Genomic DNA, 17459 nt, shown 5'->3' with positions numbered 1-17459 from the left:
AAACAAGTCTTCCCTCCCTGTCACAACCGAGCGGAGCGGAGGCCGCCGCCGCGCTCCCCGAGGTCTGTGCGCGGCTGTCCGCGGGCAGGTGGCCGGTGCGCGGGGCCGCGGGGCCCGGCTGCTGCCCCTCTCAGGCTGCGCGCGTCCGGGCCTCCGAGGCCGCCCAGCCAGAGCCCGGGGCCTTTTGTCTGGCGCAGAGCGGGTGTTTGCATCACATTTCGGACACCTCCCTCTCCTGTTCGCCTCTCCTCCCTCCCGTGCACTCCGCTCCCCGCACCCGCCGCCGCCCCCCGGCGGACTGCCGGCCTCCTGGACTAAAGCCCGCGGACGGCTCTGCCCGAGCGATGCCTCCTGTCCAGAAAGTTGCAGCCGCCGCCGCTGCCGGCGGGCGGTGAAACAAAGTCTGGCGGGGCCGCCTCTCCGCGCAGGAGCGCAACCGTGCCCAGCGGCTGGACTCCGCTCCCAGGCGCGCCGTCTCCCCGCCGAGAGCCCGAAACGCGCCCCGACATGGCCGAGGGCGCGGCCGGCAGGGATGGTCTCGCGCTGCCCGACGCAGCCGGGGGCGAAGACGACCCCCGCGTGGGTCTGGACGGAGCCTCCGGGGACGGCGTGGCGGCGGCCCCTGGGGGCCGGTCGAGGGACCGTCGCTGCGGCGTGGTGGTGCCGGTCGCCGCGGGGGCCCCGGCGGACAGCGAGGCCAGCCTCCTGGAGGCGGCGCGGGCGACCCCCCGGCGCAGCAGCATCATCAAGGTAGGCGAGCCGCGCGCCAGGACCGCGGGCGTGGGCGGCGGGCCGGGCAGGGTGGCGGCTGTCCCGAGGCGTCGCGGGCTCGGCATTGTTTTCTCCCACCCCTTTCCTCACCCAGCCTTCCTTCCCCCCCGGAGGTTCGCAGACCCAGCTCTTGGCCCTGAGAAACAGAAACGACTTTTTCCTGACAGCGGAGGGAAAGTTCCGCTCGGCGGCTTTGCGTTTTGATGGCCCTTTCCCTCATTTCCCCGAAAGCTCCAAACTGTCGGTGGAGGGAGAAGGGGAGGGCTCGGTGTCAATGTGGGCCCGCGGGACCCTGGTGCTCCGCTCTCCAGCGAAGGGCGACCGTCTCCCCCACCGTGAAGGAAATGCAGTTTACCCTCGAGTGAAAGTAGTAACCTCTAGATCCGCACGGTCCCGAAATCCCAAGACGCGTGAACTTTCCGGGGAGGCAGGCGGAGTTTTCAGGGGACCTTGGAGCAACGGCGGAGCCCAGAGCTTCTGCACCGCAGAAGGCGCGACCCGAAAGCGCTCCAGGCCCTGGGCACCGTCCAGGGTGCTCGTGGCGACCCCGAGCCCGCGGCTCCGGCGGGGCTGCTCCCCATTCGTCTGGAAGCCTCGCCTCCCCCCACCTCTTCCTGCCCTCCGCCCCCGGGCTTGTTTCCTGGTCGCGATTTCATCTCCGCCAGGTCTCCTGGACGGCAGAGCCCCCCCGCAGGCCTCGGAAAGGGCCTCAGCGAGAATGAATGGGCTGGTCACGTGCGTGAGAATACGATCGATCTGGGTAGGGCAGCGGTGTGACACTGCGTGTGTGCCGCGAGACAGGGACCTGGGACTGACTTCAGTGTCCACGCGGGCTAGGACACTCCAAAGCCGTGGCCGGCTCACGCTCCGTCCCCACCGCGGACTGTGTCTTTCTAGGGCTGGGAACTGGAGCCCCAGCTCGGGGCGCGCAGGTGCGCCGTCCAGGCTCCCGGGCCCGGCTGGGCGGTTAACGCCACCGGGAGGTTTCTATAGCCAAAGAAGAGTGGGCGGTAGTCGCAGATGACTCGTAGTAGTTTCTCTCATTTTGTGACTTTTAGCTTGTGAAAAGGGAGTGCTCCTTTCTGGGTGTGAGTGTGGGTAGAAAGGAAATGATGAGTTTTTTTCCCCTTGTAATCCACAGATTAGAAAGCATGTTACTTTGAAGCTTAAAACACATCAGTTAGGAAATATACATTTTGTTCTTGTTTTTTTAAAAATACTTTTTAATTGAGGTGTAATTGACATGCAACATTATATTATTTGCAGGTGTACAATGTGATTTGTTATTTGTACATATTGCGAAATGATCACCATAAGTCTAGTTAACATTCATCACCATACATAGTTAAAAAATTTCCTTTTTTGGAGATGAGAACTTTTAAGATTTACACTCTCAGCAATTTTCAAATATACATTATAGTATTAACTACAGTCACCATGCTGTACATTAGATCCCCATGACTTATTTATTTTATAACTGGGAGTTTATATCATTTGACTCCCTTCATGCATTTTGCCTACCTTCCTACCCCACTAGCAACCACCAGTCTGTTCTCTGTATATTTTTTTCCTTTTAGATTCCACATAAAAGTGAGATCGCAGTATTTGAGGAAACATACAGTTTGGATTTTAAGATTGATACTAAATGTGGTCCTGTGTGTAAAAACAAGTACTGCAAAATAGTTTAAAATATACCATCATAAAAAGCAGTTGGGATCTATAGTGTTGTAAAAAAAAAATAAATAAAAGGAACAGAGTATAAGAAATACACAGATTCTTGTAATTAAATTGCAGTTTTTAATTTGTACCATGTGCTGGTTTAATATCCTCAGAAGGGTCTTTGCTGGGTAATGGTGCCTTTTTGGTTTTGAAGTTTCTGTTTTGGACAAGAAAAAAGGGAAGGAACAGAATGTCAACTTGATCTTTCCCCTATTTAATAGTAAAATAAGCATTTAATAAACAGCCTTTAAAATTAAAGATGCTAGAGAATGAAGTGAATTATTATTACTTAAAATTAGGTTTTATTGAAAAAGTAATGTATACATATGATAAAAAAATCAAATGTTGCCAAAAAGCATGAAGGGAAACTTCTTAGCCACTCCACACTCCCACTTATGTAGTCCACCCCCATAGTTGTTAACACTTTCTTCTGTATCCTTCCAGAAATATTCCATGCATATATAAGCACATGTATCTATATATATCTGTGGTGAACCATTGAAGCTTCTAATTTATATAATAAAATTTGGTTAGAGTTTTACAGACATTTTATCTTCAGATTTGCTCCAAACATTTTTGATGCTTAGAAGGTTGTCTAAGGTCATTGAGACAGGTCATTTAATCTTCAAGTATAACTTGCTAGGTCATAGGTGGTGGTACCTTGGGGTCTGTTCCCAGAGGCCTTCATTCCCTTCTAGTGGGGAAAGAATCAGGCGATGGGCTCTGTTTCACTTTCTCTCAGATATCAGGGACCTTTCTGTTGACATTTTGAATCTGCTGCCCCATGGTTTGTTTACTTTAGTGTAGTAAAAATGAAAGTTTCTTAAAAAGGTCTAGATCATATAAGAAATATATAGCACATGTTCTGTATTGACAGATAATGCATTCTTCATAGTTTTGCCAAGAGTTCTTTTTTTAAAAAAATATATTTTTATTGATTTCAGAGAGAGAGAAAGGGAGAGAGAGAGAGAGATAGAAACATCAGTGATAAGAGAGTTGAGCCTGCAACCAGGGCATGTGCCCTGACCGGGAATCAAACTGATCTCTTGGATCATAGGTCGATGCTCAACCGCTGAGCCACACTGGCCAGGCTGCTAAGAGTTCTTTTTAGTAGGCCTTGAAACATACACAAAAAGAAAGACTTTTGTACATTTTATATTAATCAAACTCTTAAATGTTGTTCCAAATAGCCTTACTTCGGTAATAATTAGTATTCATGATAATCACTTAAACCACTGAAAGATTGTGAATCATCAAATATTAAATTCTTTTCAGCTCAATTAAGGCATTGTTTCTATTCTAATTGTCTGAATACAAATTCTCTAGTAACCTGAATATTAGATGAATCAGAATAGTGCATTTCTCTATCATACCAGAAAACAGACTGTCTTGTATATTAATAAGAGGAATGTTTTTAGCAAATTTGCCCTCTCTAATTTATGAAAACATGTGTTTAGTTGAGAAAACAATTTCCTTCATAGCTGTTGAAAATAATAACAACATTTATCTTCATACATATTCAGAATGTTTTCTTTCTACTATAATTGTGTTTCTTCACTTATATGCCCAGTCCTAAATTTAAAAACATTTAACATGAGAATTAAACAAGGTTCTCTTGAATTTGTCCATTTTCCCTGTGTGATTATTTTGGACAGCATTGACATTGATAAATGTTGCATGTTTTTGGTAAGTGCATTATTGTATACCACAATATTGCAACAGACTATATCTTTATTGCTTCTTGATAACTTGTGGTTTAACATGACAAGTTAGTTATATGCAAAATTGATAATATCTAACAATTATGTACTATTCTGCATTTGAATATATTTCTACTTAAGACATTAGACCATTTGTCTATTGGGCACTTGATATCATACTTATATGTTTAAAATACTTAACATTTTGGATTACAGTTTATAGCTCTATAACTCTGCAATGTTCTGGAAATAGAAAGTAATGTAGCTTATACCCTATACTAGATGGTGGGAACTGAGATACATGCATGTGTTTTAAAATAGGCTGATTTTTCTTCTATTATATGGAACATATTGAAGGGTTCGACTTTTTTCATTTCCTTTTGATTCTACATAAGTATGAATCCTCTGGAAGAAATTATCACTTGTGTCATGGACACAGGTGCGTGGGATGAAGATTGGGGAACTGGGAATGAGGTGCTCAGACCTGAGCTGAAGCAGCTAAAGTAATGGCTTCAGTGTTGTTCATGTCTCATTATTTTATATCATGGCCAGTCTCATTTTGTCATGTTCATTGTGAGGCTGGTGTAGTGGCTTTCTGAGCTGCAAATGTGACTTGGTTACCTGCTTATCCATATTAAAATTATGGCTCTACTCAGAGGGGCAAGGGGAATTTTATTCATACTTATTAAGTGCTGCCTACTATTAGTCAAGTACTAAACTAGGGGTTTTCATACATTATATCACTTAATACTCACAGCAAACCCTCTAATGTAGAGAAGGGAGGCACAGAGAGCTATTGATACAGTGCAGAGTTAGGATTCATGTGTCTGCTTAACTGAAGAACATGAGCTCTTATGCCGATTCTCCACGATCCATGAATCCTTTCTAGGTTAGAAACAACATGGACATGTAAGAGAGTGGCAGAAGAGCCTGAGTCTTAGGTCCCAAAGCTTGTTGGGTAAGTTATCCTTTCTCTGCCCACTCCTCCCCAGATCAGGACATATGGAGGTGGACGACCCGAGAAAGGGACAGCCAACTTTCCTGTCTTTGGTCATTCTGTTAGGCCTGCATTGTATTTTAAAAGGAGAGCACCGTGGCAGGTGGTCTACTTATCAATATGTGGAGTGCACACCTGTTGTTTCACACCAGGTCCACTTCTCCCATGCTCCCGGGGACAGTGAGCTTGGGAAGGGCTGTATTCTCTTTTGTAGACTGATAGACAGGGGGACAAACACCTGGGGCTCAGGGTATGTATTATTCTATGGAGTGATGAAGTAGGGAATCTTAAATTGGAGCTCTGAAAGCATTTTTAAAGATAGAGACACTTATGAAGGGAAGTTAAGTGTGACTGAAAACTGATGTAAAAATTTTATACACACTATGGGTTAAATAGGCTTCTATAGATTGACCTGGGAATCAGTCATCATTTATAGGCTTTTTTTGTTGTTGCTTTTAGACATATGTTTTAAAAGTACAAAATAATCAACTTATGGGTGGATTTTGGGGAAACAACCTGATTGTACAATGGGGCTGGCTAGCCTTTGCTCTGAGGGGTGCCATAAGCATGTTCTGTGGCTTCAGTCGAGGGTGCTCCTCCTGAGGTGTGAGTAAGCTGTATAAATAGCATTGAACTTCTTGGGGTGGATTTATTTTATAATCCCAGTAACTTCTGTCAGAGTGTTTACTTCCTCTGAAACTGCCATATACGCATGGTCATATTTCACCTCAGAAAGGGTCACTTCTCATTGCGGTGCCTTGCTGATGTGATTTCTTATAGCACTTCTCAAGAGGATTAGGAATGAAATTTAGATAAACAGCCTTGTCATATTTTGATGAAAGATTTTAGAAGTGCCTGTTGATTAGTTTTTGCTGCTACTATGAGAATTTTCACTATTTGTTTTCCTTGGAAAATATATTAAAGTTCAAAAAATATAAGCGAATTACAGAGCGTTGGGGGCTTTAAACAAACGTGCATTGCAATTAAGGCTTGAATAGTTGTTTTCCTAGCCTTTTTCCCTTTACTGAGGAGAAAACAGGTAATGAAATTTTGTATAGTAAAATGTCAATTGGACACGTATTGCCAGATAACACCTCAAGCACAATTGGGTGCTATGAAAAGACATTAGGGGACAACTGACTTGACCTTGGGTGCTACTGAACAAACAGTCCATTAATGCTTCTAGGTAATGCCGGGCAACCGGGCCGGCAGTAGGTCTGGGAGTAACACAGAAAGAATTGCAGCAGTCTTCCCTGCTTCTGGAGTGACTTCTGTTGAGCTTTAATAACTGTGAGCATGAAACATAATTCCATTTTTCAGAGCAATGTCCAAACTGAGACATGTATAAGATTGTACAGTAAAAAAGTTATCCAGCTTAAAATGACTAAACAGAAGTAAGAGGCAGGGGTAAAGTTATTTTTTGAGTTTCCCATTGGGATCTCAGTACCAGTAAATGAACTATTGGTTATTAGGTAGGGAGAGAAGATGATTTGATTGCACTTTAACAATAAATCTAAGATAGTAAATCAGTAAACCTTATTATAGTAAAACCTGTCAGTTTTACAAAATCTCATATTTTGATGTGTTTTAATAATGTAAAAAAGTTTACTTGTAGTTTTATTTATCTCTTATTTATCATAATTATCTCTGTATTCCAATTCATTTCTGTACCTCTATAATAGGATACAATGGACAAAATTTATTACAATTAATGAGTATTCTAACGAGATAATAACAGTTAGGACCAAATGATCAACTTCTATAACAACAACAATCTGTTTTAAGTTTTGGACAGTGTATCCTGTATTTCAGCAAACATTTGATGGCAACAAAATCATAGTGTGACAAAGTATTGAAATAGTCCCTTGGATTTAAAATGGGATTTGATTTGTAGTTTCATTGGTAATCTTATGTGGATGTGTTTAAGAGAGATATAATCTAGTTTGTTTTTAACAGTACCATTTCAACTCACCTCACTGATAATCTAGCATGACTTTGAGAAAAGTGAGATTGTACATGGTGAGTAGAAAATAATCATTATTTATACTATCATTATCACTCCGGGAAGAAGAAAGGCAAATTAATTTTGAAAACAATACAGTCCATTCAGAACAAAACAACAGAATAACTAAACTATTTCAGTAAGTGTTTTCAAAGTTTTCTTAATTTGTATTTATAAATTTATGGACGTGTGTAGCTATTACAGGGAAAAAAATTCTTGTTTTCCTTAACCATGCAACTCTGCATCCAAACGTTTAAAATAACTTTGAAAGAGAATATCTGCTTTGTTAATACTTTCACTGTGACCTATTCAAGGGCCTTTAAAAAGATGTCAAATCTGTAGCAGACTAAGCACAAGGCACTATGTAAAGTAGGCAAACTTGTGTTATTGTGTGATAATTGTAATGGTTAGAAATGATAAGATTGTAATCAGAACACCTTCCCTGTGAGGTATTGAGGGAGATAAATGCACAAGGAAGGAAAAAAGAGACAAAAGAACACTTTACTGTTAGCTGGGACCAAGATTACTGGGCAGAACTCTAGAAAGCTGGATCTGATCACTTTATTGGTGCTTTTCCCTAAGGCCCAAGTGATTTCAAACCAAAGCAGGCCAAATAGCCTGTGCATCTTAAAGCATACACCCCACACCCCAGATCTGATGGCTGAAGATCTGTGCTCCTGGGCAGCCCACCCCCTAGGGCTAGAGAGTAATGTGTCAGCAGGAGGGGAATGTGTATTCTTCCCATGTGGCTCAGGCTGGGTTAGGGTCTGGCTCAGAGGAAAAGGGCAGCTGGATCTGAGGAGTCAGTGCAAACTGCGCTAACCTGCTTCCCTCCACTTCAGCCGGGTTGTTGGGCTGAAGAGAGAGGAGACCATGTGATGTACACTCTGCCTTTATCTCCTCTGAAAGCTTCACCTCCATAAAATAGCCCATCAATATCCTTGACCTTGAAGTTTCTTAATCATTTATCATGGCTAATTTTTGGAGGAAGGAGTAGGGGTGTGGGTGGGGGGACAAAGTCTGTGTTCCCCCTAGAGGTTGACATACAAGATGCAAAGACATCTTCCGCATTTGGTGAATTCCCATTTTGAAATATTTTGGATTTATTGATTCTGTGCTATATTAAATATTATATAGTTAGAAATGATATTAATAATTAAATAGCTTTCTTTTTATGTTTCATCTAGTAGATAAAACACACAGTAACATCTTGAAGAAATTTTTCTGTTGAGAAATTTTCTTTATAATAGTAGCAAATGCTTATATAATTTGTTTTATGAGTCTGGCATTATTCTTAGCACTACGTGTGTATTAACTCAGCCAATCATTACAATAACCATTATTGGTGAGTATTTTTTTTATTACCTTCACTTTTGCAGATGGACAGATAAGTGACTTGCCCAAGGTCATATAGGTAGTAAATGTCACAGCCAGGAAATAGACCCAAAATGTCTAGCTCCAAAGGTTGTTTTTTACCTTTATGCTATACATCCTCTTAAGTAATATTAAATTAAACCTTAGCTATTGTGGATGAAATAGCAAACATATTATGGCTATCTTAAAAATTAGGTTTAACTGACAAAAAAATTCTAAAAGTAGTTTGGGAAACTCTCTTAAGGATTATTTGAACACATTTTTCTTAGTTTTATAACATTGCATGTAAGATACCCATGACTTTACATAACATATTCCACTTTCCCTTGAGAGGAGTGGGACTCCTGTTAGTATATTTTTACTCTTTGAGCAGAATTAGCTTCTTTACCATGAAGCAAGAATTTATGATCCAACTTTGGTATAATTTATACAAGCTAAGGATGGACAGTTACTTAATCACTAAACCTGATGTGATTTATTTTGTAGTTTCATATTTTTGTCTTATATCATCAATAAATCAATAAAAAGTATCAGTTTCTAATCCAAGGAAGTTGCAGTTTTGTTAAGTGGCAGTGGGTATGACGTTATAAGATTGAGATTTACTCCCAATTACATTTGAGGTAGGTATAGTTCCTCACACATAGCAGGAGTTCAGTAGATATTTGTGGAATTCCATTAAACTGAAAGTCTGTTTAATCATTTAAGTCCTTTTCTCTTGGTAAAAATTTCAAAGTCAATATGTGGGAAATTCAAATTTATGATTGTGTCGTGAAGTTACTGTGCTTGTGGCTGCTTTGTTATGTTGAAGGTTAATGAGCCCATTTTGCTGTGCAGAGATACAGTGTTGTGGCCAAATGGTACCCAGAGGTTTGTTCCCATCACTTGGAGACTGGCCAGCTGTTTAAGGCCCAGTCAGCTCTCTTGTTGAAACACTTGTAAGTCACCTTTAATTATCTCTCTGCAGTTATGTTAAATTATTGAAAGGATAAGAAACTTTGGCTTTTTCTTTCTCTCTTCCTTCCTTTCTTTTTCTATTGCAGCACCTGTACAATGAAGTATTTAGTCATATTCTCTTATAGTGGTTTTTTTTTTTTTTTTTTTTAAATAAGACTTTTCCCAAACATTTGAAATTTAAAAAAAGTTTTTTCCTAGTACTTTCTCATGCTCAGTTAGTATGGGATCAAGCTGGGTTTGTGATAAATGCAGTAGTGTGTGCTTGTGTGATGTGTGTGCACGCTTGTGCTAGACATATTGGAAGTCAGAATCTTCAGCAGCAAATGACCTCTTGATCCCCAGTTTTCTGTCTTACTGCTGCAATGATGGTCTTTACCCAAAGACAAGTTCATTATAAAAGTAGCTGTGTGGTCTGTGAGAAGTCACACTCAGAAGTGTTAGCAGTTAAGTTTGACCAAAGTTGAGATTTCTGGGGTTTGGGAGAAGAGAAAGAAAAGAATGAAGGCGTGCTTAGAGGGGAATGGAGTCAGATGGGACCATATTTATAAATGGGCAGGGTAAATGGCTCAACAAATGTTTCTTTACCTAGATCATTCTGCCAGAATTTGTACATTTTGGAATTCAATTTTTTAAAATGTTGACTACTTTTGCTTTTTCTGAAGAGCCTTTTAACTAATGTACACCTCACACATTAGCACACCTAACAGTAATTGCTGGGCAGAAAGTTCTTTGAGCATAGAGATTCCTGGTCCAGGAAGGATTGGTCTGGGTTGTTGGTGGGAATGCTGGGTATTAAAAGATAAGCTTTGTCTATTTTGTTGTACCCCTCACTTAAGTCCTAGGAAAGTCCAAGGAAATTCTTCATAGTTGCACCCTCAGAATGACAGGGTCACAAATACGGAGAAATGGCTTCTGACAAACAAGTCATCATAGAAGTTGGTGTAGCAGGATGGAAGTAGTTGCGAGTACTGGAATTAACCATCACAGCTTAAAGCAAAAGACTCTAAGATTTTACAGATTTAGGGGACTGTGAACTGCTGTGTTCAGCCACCACCTCCAGGTTATGGAGAGGCGACCTTCACTACTGCTCTTGCCTTCCCCTCTTGCCCAGGCTAAATAGGGGAGGCCTGGGAGGGAAGTGGTTACCTTCGAAGGGGGTTATGGTTCTTGAAGAGAGCCTATTCTTCCACTTTCCTCATTGTGGGGGGAAGAACTCATGACTTTTTGTGAGGTTGAGAAAGAAAGGACTCACCAGAATCATGTGTAAAGATTGGGCAGGGAATGGTAGTGGCATCCAAATGTCTTCTCTCTGCCAGGTTTCCCTGTAAGTTGGGACTGAAGCTCATCTCTTCTCTGGAAGGTACTGAGTTACTGGACCATCAGAGCCCCTGCTGCAATCCTAAGTGTGGAGAAAGAGGACACTGTAGAAGATGACCAGTCATCTTGCTGATGCCCCGCTCAAAGAGGCCATTTGGGCAGAGGGACTCTAGTAACAAAAGGCTGGGGTGGGAGCTGGGTAAAGAATGGGAGGAAGAGGTCAGTGTCCAAGTCAGATCCCTAACACCAGTATGATGAATGTGCAGGAAAAAAGGTACTCTGGAGAACCAGCAGCTCCACACAGAGCCAGGATTTGGATGCCTGCCTCACAGAGAGTTCCAATGGTCAGTTCAGTGTTAGCTTGAGGAGCACAGAAAACCAACCTACTGGGGTGGGAGATATCCTTATTGGGCCACCTATGGGGAGATCGTGGCTTCTCCTATCCCTCTTCTAGCCCAACCCTAAAAGGGAAGTGCAGGAAAGAAGAAAAAGGGAGAAGTGGGTTGAGTAGACCCACTCCTGGCTCCGGCCACTACAACCACCATCCTATCTAGCCTTGAGGGATATGGGGTAGAAAGAGGACCTTGAATTGAACAAGAAATTAAAATTATAAAATGAACAGGACTGAGTTTTTAAGGACTTGAAAGAACCCTTCCAATAACTTAAAGATGATAAAACATTACGGAATATGAGCGATTTATTGGTTAGTAACTGGAGTATCTGAGGGTAAGGGATCCGGGATGGCATAGTTGGGAGGGAGCAGTTGTGGGATAAGTACAATTCACATGTTTATTCTCCAACAACTTGAGAGTGCTTAATTATTTAATTACATTTTTGTAGAAGTGGAGAGCTTAGAGGTCGTTCTCTAATTCTACATCTTCATTTACTAAGCATGGCTGTTCATCATCTCTCCCATTCTTCCAGGGAGCCATTAGAGAGATTGTTTGTGATACCATGGATAGATAATAGAAATCTCTTAAGATTTCATGGTATAGAATAGAACATAGCCAAGATCTTACATTATCTTTCTTATAACAGCCTGGCATGACATAGCTATGATTATCATTATAAATTTACAGATGAGGAAGCCAAGGCTCTGAGAGGTATGGAAACTTGTTCCAGATCTCACAGCTGTTAGGTATGTGTGTGGATGGTAGGGTGGGAGTGGGGGGGAAGGACAGAATGTCCCCCATTTTCTTTGTCCCCCCAAACTTCAACCCCCAGTATCCCAAATTTCCAAAAACAAACAATGATTTAAGAATATATTGATCTGGTTGGAATGAGGCTAGGCAGAAAACAAAGTTAAAGTGGTTCAACCTTGCATTGTTCTACAATAAAAGAAACGACCATTTATTGAGCTAGGTGCACATACATCATTTTATTTAAGTTGGAAGTCAGAGGGATCTAAGAAACAACCATAGATCTGAGATGACCGTGTTGGCACACCTCCTAGATTGGAGGTTTAAGTTTCTTACTCTTTGAAACCTACATTTTAGAAATCTTAAATGTTAGTTTCCTATTGCCGCTCTAACCAATTAGCACAAACTTAGTGTCTTCAAACAAATTTATCTCACAGTTCTAGAGCTCTGTCTGAAATGTGTCTCACTGGGCTAAGGTTGAAGTATTGGCAGGCCTGTGTTCCTTTTTGGAGGTCCTAAGGGAAAATCTATTTTCTTGCCCCTTTTAGCTTCTAGAATCTGCCTGCATTCTTTTGACCATGGCCCCTTCATGTTCAAAGCCAGCAATGGCTGGTGGAGTCTTTCATATCACACCACCTTAACTTTTATTTTTGACCCTGTCCCATTCTAACTCTTCCGTCTTCCTCTTCCTTATTTAAGGATCCTTGTGATTATATTGGGCTCACCCAGATAATCCAAGATATTTTAAAATCAGTTGATTAGCAATCTTAATTCCATCTGTAATCTTAATTCCCTTTTGCCACAGGACCTAACAGAATCACAGGTTCTTGGGAATAGGACATAAAAATCTTTGGGGGACATTCTATCACATCCTAGTTTCAGATAATTTTATAGCAATTTTTTTTTTCAACTACAGATGAATTTTATTAGATTCTTTAAATGAAAATATAATTTGTTAAGAAATATAAAAAAGTCCACTGTGTTAAGATTTAGTATTTTGATGATAGTTTTAAAGAAAAACTATTAGTTTATGGATTTTAGGAACATTTTATTTCTAACTGCATCTGCAGTCTTACATGATATACTTTTTATACTTTAACATATAGAACTTAAATAGAAAATGGAACTGAAAGAATCTTTAGAGTTTACCTTATCATACTTGAATCTACCTCTTTATAATTTGGACAGTGAGACTTAGAGAGGTTACTGACTTCCTCAAATCATAAAGCAAATTGCTGTAGAACTGGTACAAATATCTTCCAACTTTTAATGACCTCATAAGATTTAAAAAGGAGGGATTCAGATTTCTGGATTTTATTCATAATTATACCCGTCACAAGAATTGAAGGACAATTTTCAGCTTCACACAATGTTCTTGTATGTTTGATTTGACTCTGAATAGAATATACCTCTGAAAACTCTGGGAAAATTGATTCAACTGATTTCTGTATTTGGGCAGATGTCCATTTCTATCCTCATTGTTAAAAGTATAAAACTTCACAAATCATAATTGGAAAAAAAGGATGGTGTTCCAAACAGAGGAAGATTTTCTATGGTTAAAAGTGTGTGGGTAGTTTTGTTTGGGATGAATCTTAATTTTATTTATTTTTTCCTTAAGAAATATTTTGATGAGTCCTGGTAGCTAATGTGTAAAATTAACTTCTTATCTTACCCCCCTTTTCAACTTTATTGAATATCTCATTAGAAGGACCATATTGTATAAGCTACACATAAGAGGCATCCATACACAAAACATGCTTACCTGGGCCTCGAGTCCTTATTGTGTTCCTGTATGTGCTGTATGTAAGGGGGCTTCCAGCCTGTATGGAAATGTAAGATGTTAAAGTAAGAATAAAGCCCATCGTTTCCTCAGTGCTTCATATATAAAAAGGGTAATTCCCATGCAAGCGCACATCACAGAGAACCAATTGCTATCTGGTTTCATGGATACTAAGACCAGATTGTGGAATGTTTTCCATTTGTAAAGCCCTTTAAAAGCCAGAGAAGAAAAACAGTACTTTCCATTCACATTGGGATCAGCTGAGGATGTAGTGGATTTAGTGGCATTAAATAAGATTTGAAAAGTTGGAATCATAAAACTTCCTGAATGTAGATGTTATATATTTATTTATATAGAATGAAAACTCTGCATAGGATTTTTTTGTTTGTTTGTTCTGAACTCCTTCAAGCAAAGCCTGGGGAAAACCAAACCGTGGCTTAAGCCCTTTAACAACTATGCCTAATATCTTATTATCTTTTAAAATGTTTCCGCTTTTTTTTTTTAAATAAATTACAAAAACATTGCTTTGGACATAAAAGCTTAACTTTGTGTTGATCTGATTATGACTTAAATCTTTCTGAACTCTTATTCATGGTACCATGCTTTTTAGGTTCTACAGTTGAAAATAGCTTGAACATTTTAAAGATCAAGTAGATGAGTAAGGTAAATTATTTGTCTTATTTCTATATAGATCTTGGTGCTTTAACCCTTGAGGGATGGTCTTTGTAGTTTTTCTTCAACGACTAGTTTTCTTCGGTTATTTAGGTTTTTATCCTCCATAAACTATCCTGTTTCCAGCCTTTAGAAAGTGTACTCCCTGCCCCCCCCCCAGGATTGCTTTGGCTATTTGGGGTTTTTGGAGAGGTTGCGGAGAAAGAGGAACCCTCATTCACTGTTGGTGGGAATGCAAAGTGGTACAGCCACTATGGAAAACTGTATGGAAGTTCCTCAAAAAATTAAGAATAGAGTTACCATATGACCCAGCAACCTCTCTTCTGGGTATCTACCCCCCAAATTTGAAAACATTTATTTGCAAAGATATATGCACCCCTGTGCTCATTGCAGCATTATTCATGGTGGCCAAGACATGGAAACAACCAAAGTGTCCTTCTATACATGATTGGGTAAAGAAGATGTGGTACATATGCATAATACTACTCACCCACAAGGAGAGGTGAAATACTGCCATTTGGGAAACCTGGATGAATCTTGACAATATCATGCTAAGTGAAATAAGTCATACAGAAAAAGGCAAGAACCGTATGCTTTCATCATATGTGGGATGTAAAACTGAAAGTAACAAATGAACAAACAAGACAAACAAACAAACAAATAAAAACCTATAGACAGACAGCAGAATGGTGGATACCAGAGGTAAACTGGGGTAGAATTTACCCCAAGTGATGGGTTGAAGGGGTTGAGTGTGTGGTGACAGAAGGAGGTTTGACTTTGGGTGATGGGTACGGATGATGTGTCATAGAATTGTATACTTGAAACCTATCTAATTTTATTAACCAATGTCACCCCAATGAATTTGGTAAAAATAAATTTAAAAAGGAAAAAAACTGTAAATTTTTTTGGGGGGAGGGGTTAATCCTCACCCAAGGATATTTTTCCATTGATTGTGAGAGAGAGTGGAAGGGAAGGAGGAGAGGAGGGAGGGGGGAGGGCATTGATGTGAGAGACACATCGATTGGTTGCCTCTCACAAGTGCCCCGACTGGGCTGGGGATTGAACCTGCAACCCAGGTAATGCCCTTGACCAGGAATCAAACCTGAGACCCTTTGGTGCTCTGGTCGAGACTCTAACCAGTGAGCCACACCGGCCAGGGCTGTAAAAAATTTTTAATTGAATTATTTTTCTATTTTTATAGTTGAATATTCAAAATTGTCTATTAAAATTAAAAGCAAACACAAATTATAATGAATTATTCAACTTTTAAATCAAAGTGTAAGTGTTGTCCTCTTTGCTGCTTCTTGGAAATAATTAGTTTCTGCTAGAGAGTCAAGTTTGTGCAAAGATGGTTTTCAACGTCCTCAAACACTGGAATAAAAGAATGAGCTATATATGAATTCAGTGTTGCTCCGTTTAGTTCAGCAAGTGACTTTTACACAGTATTGTGTGTTTGACTTTGTTCTCTTGTCTAAAATCTCATCTTAATGAAAGTGTATAATGAAGCTCTTTTTTTCTGCTTCAAGTTGATTACAATTTCAGAAAAAGCCCCCATAACACCCATTTGACACCAGCTCAGTCTTAAGGGATACCTAAAACTTGCTAAAGGCATCTACTAGAAATAGCTTCCTCATTAATTTAGCTGAACTGATTTCACATTACAGTTAAACTAAATCTTTGTGTTTTTTTTTTAATTGAATAGAAGACCTCTCACAGCTAATTACTTAAGACCCCTTACTTTTCTCCTGGAATCAGGCGCATTGTGGGAAATTTTGTGACTATATACAAAATGAGAATGAAAAATTGACTGAGTATTTAAAAAGCCATTCCTGACCCAGACTCAGATTTTCTGCGTTTAGGTTTCTGTTTTCCTTGTTAGACTGCAAATTCCTTAAAAGCAAGAACACTTTCAAATTGTTTGGTTTGTGGGACCACAAAAGGAGAGAGTGTAATGCTCTGTAAAGATGGGGGCCTTAAATAAATAATGACCAATCTTAAAACATAAATCCTTAACATTAAGGAAAGGAGTGAACCATAAAATTGGCAACTATTACTCAATTTATTATGAGTAATAGCATGGTTAATGCTGTCTACTTTTTTCTGCATCTTTTCCCACCAAGGCTGCTGAGAATCTGAGGAGCCTCCTTCCAGTCTTCTGTCTTAGGTGTTACCACCTGCCAGGCTCGTAGAGGTGAGGTGCAATTCAGTAGGTGAAGAGAATATAAAGAATGTAACATTTTCTGTCTCTTTCAAGGGAAATCTCATTAGATTTAAACATAGCTTTCTTTATTATTATTTTTTTGGTATCATTTTTAAAAAATTGAGATATAATTGACATATAACATGACATTAATTTCAGGTATACAACATAATGATTCAATATTTGTATATATTGCAAAGTAATCACCACAAAAAGTTCAGTTAATATCCATCACCACACATAGTTCCAGTTTTTTTTCTTGTGAGAAGAACTTTTAAGATATACTCTTCAAGCAACTTTCAAATATACAGTACAGTATTAACTATGCTGTATGTTACATCCCCAGGACTAATTTATTTTATAACTGAAAGTTTGTACCTTTTGACACCTTCACCCATTTTGCCCACCCCATAAATTAATTTTTTATTTTTTTTTAGATTCTACATATAAGCGAAATCATACAGTATTTATCTTTCTTCGTCTGACTTATTTAGCATACTGCCCCCAAGTTCCATCCATGTTGTTGCAACACACAGTTTATTCTTGTATAATTATTTATTAATGTATTATTTTCTGTGTGAACATCTGCCTCACCCTGTATATATCACATTATCTACTCATTTGCCCATGGACACTTAGGTTGTTTCCATATCTTGGTTACTGTAAATGTTGATGCAGTGAACATGGGGGATGTAGATATTACTTAAAAATATAACTGATTTTTAAAGTATGTTTTTATTGATTTCAGAGAGAGGGAGAGAGAGAGAAATATCAATGATGAGAGATAATCGTCCATCAGCTGCCTCCTGCATGACCCCTCCTGGGGATGTGCCC

General features: G+C 40.0%; 1 protein-coding gene across 1 annotated transcript in view; it reads left to right on the top strand.

Annotated features, from left to right (window-relative positions):
• Positions 1-492: 492 nt before the first annotated feature.
• PLCL1 (phospholipase C like 1 (inactive)) overlaps positions 493-17459 on the top strand; it is a 246839-nt gene continuing 229872 nt past the window's right edge. Inside the window, exon 1 of the mRNA XM_081142679.1 lies at positions 493-750. Coding sequence (XP_080998805.1) covers positions 508-750 — 243 coding nt within the window. The 5' untranslated portion in view covers positions 493-507. The remainder of the gene's footprint in view (positions 751-17459) is intronic.

This window comes from Miniopterus schreibersii (genome assembly GCF_964146895.1).
Source record: "Miniopterus schreibersii genome assembly, chromosome: 7".
NCBI classification, from domain to species: Eukaryota; Metazoa; Chordata; class Mammalia; order Chiroptera; family Miniopteridae; genus Miniopterus; species Miniopterus schreibersii.
This window is presented reverse-complemented; position numbering and strand designations above follow the sequence as displayed.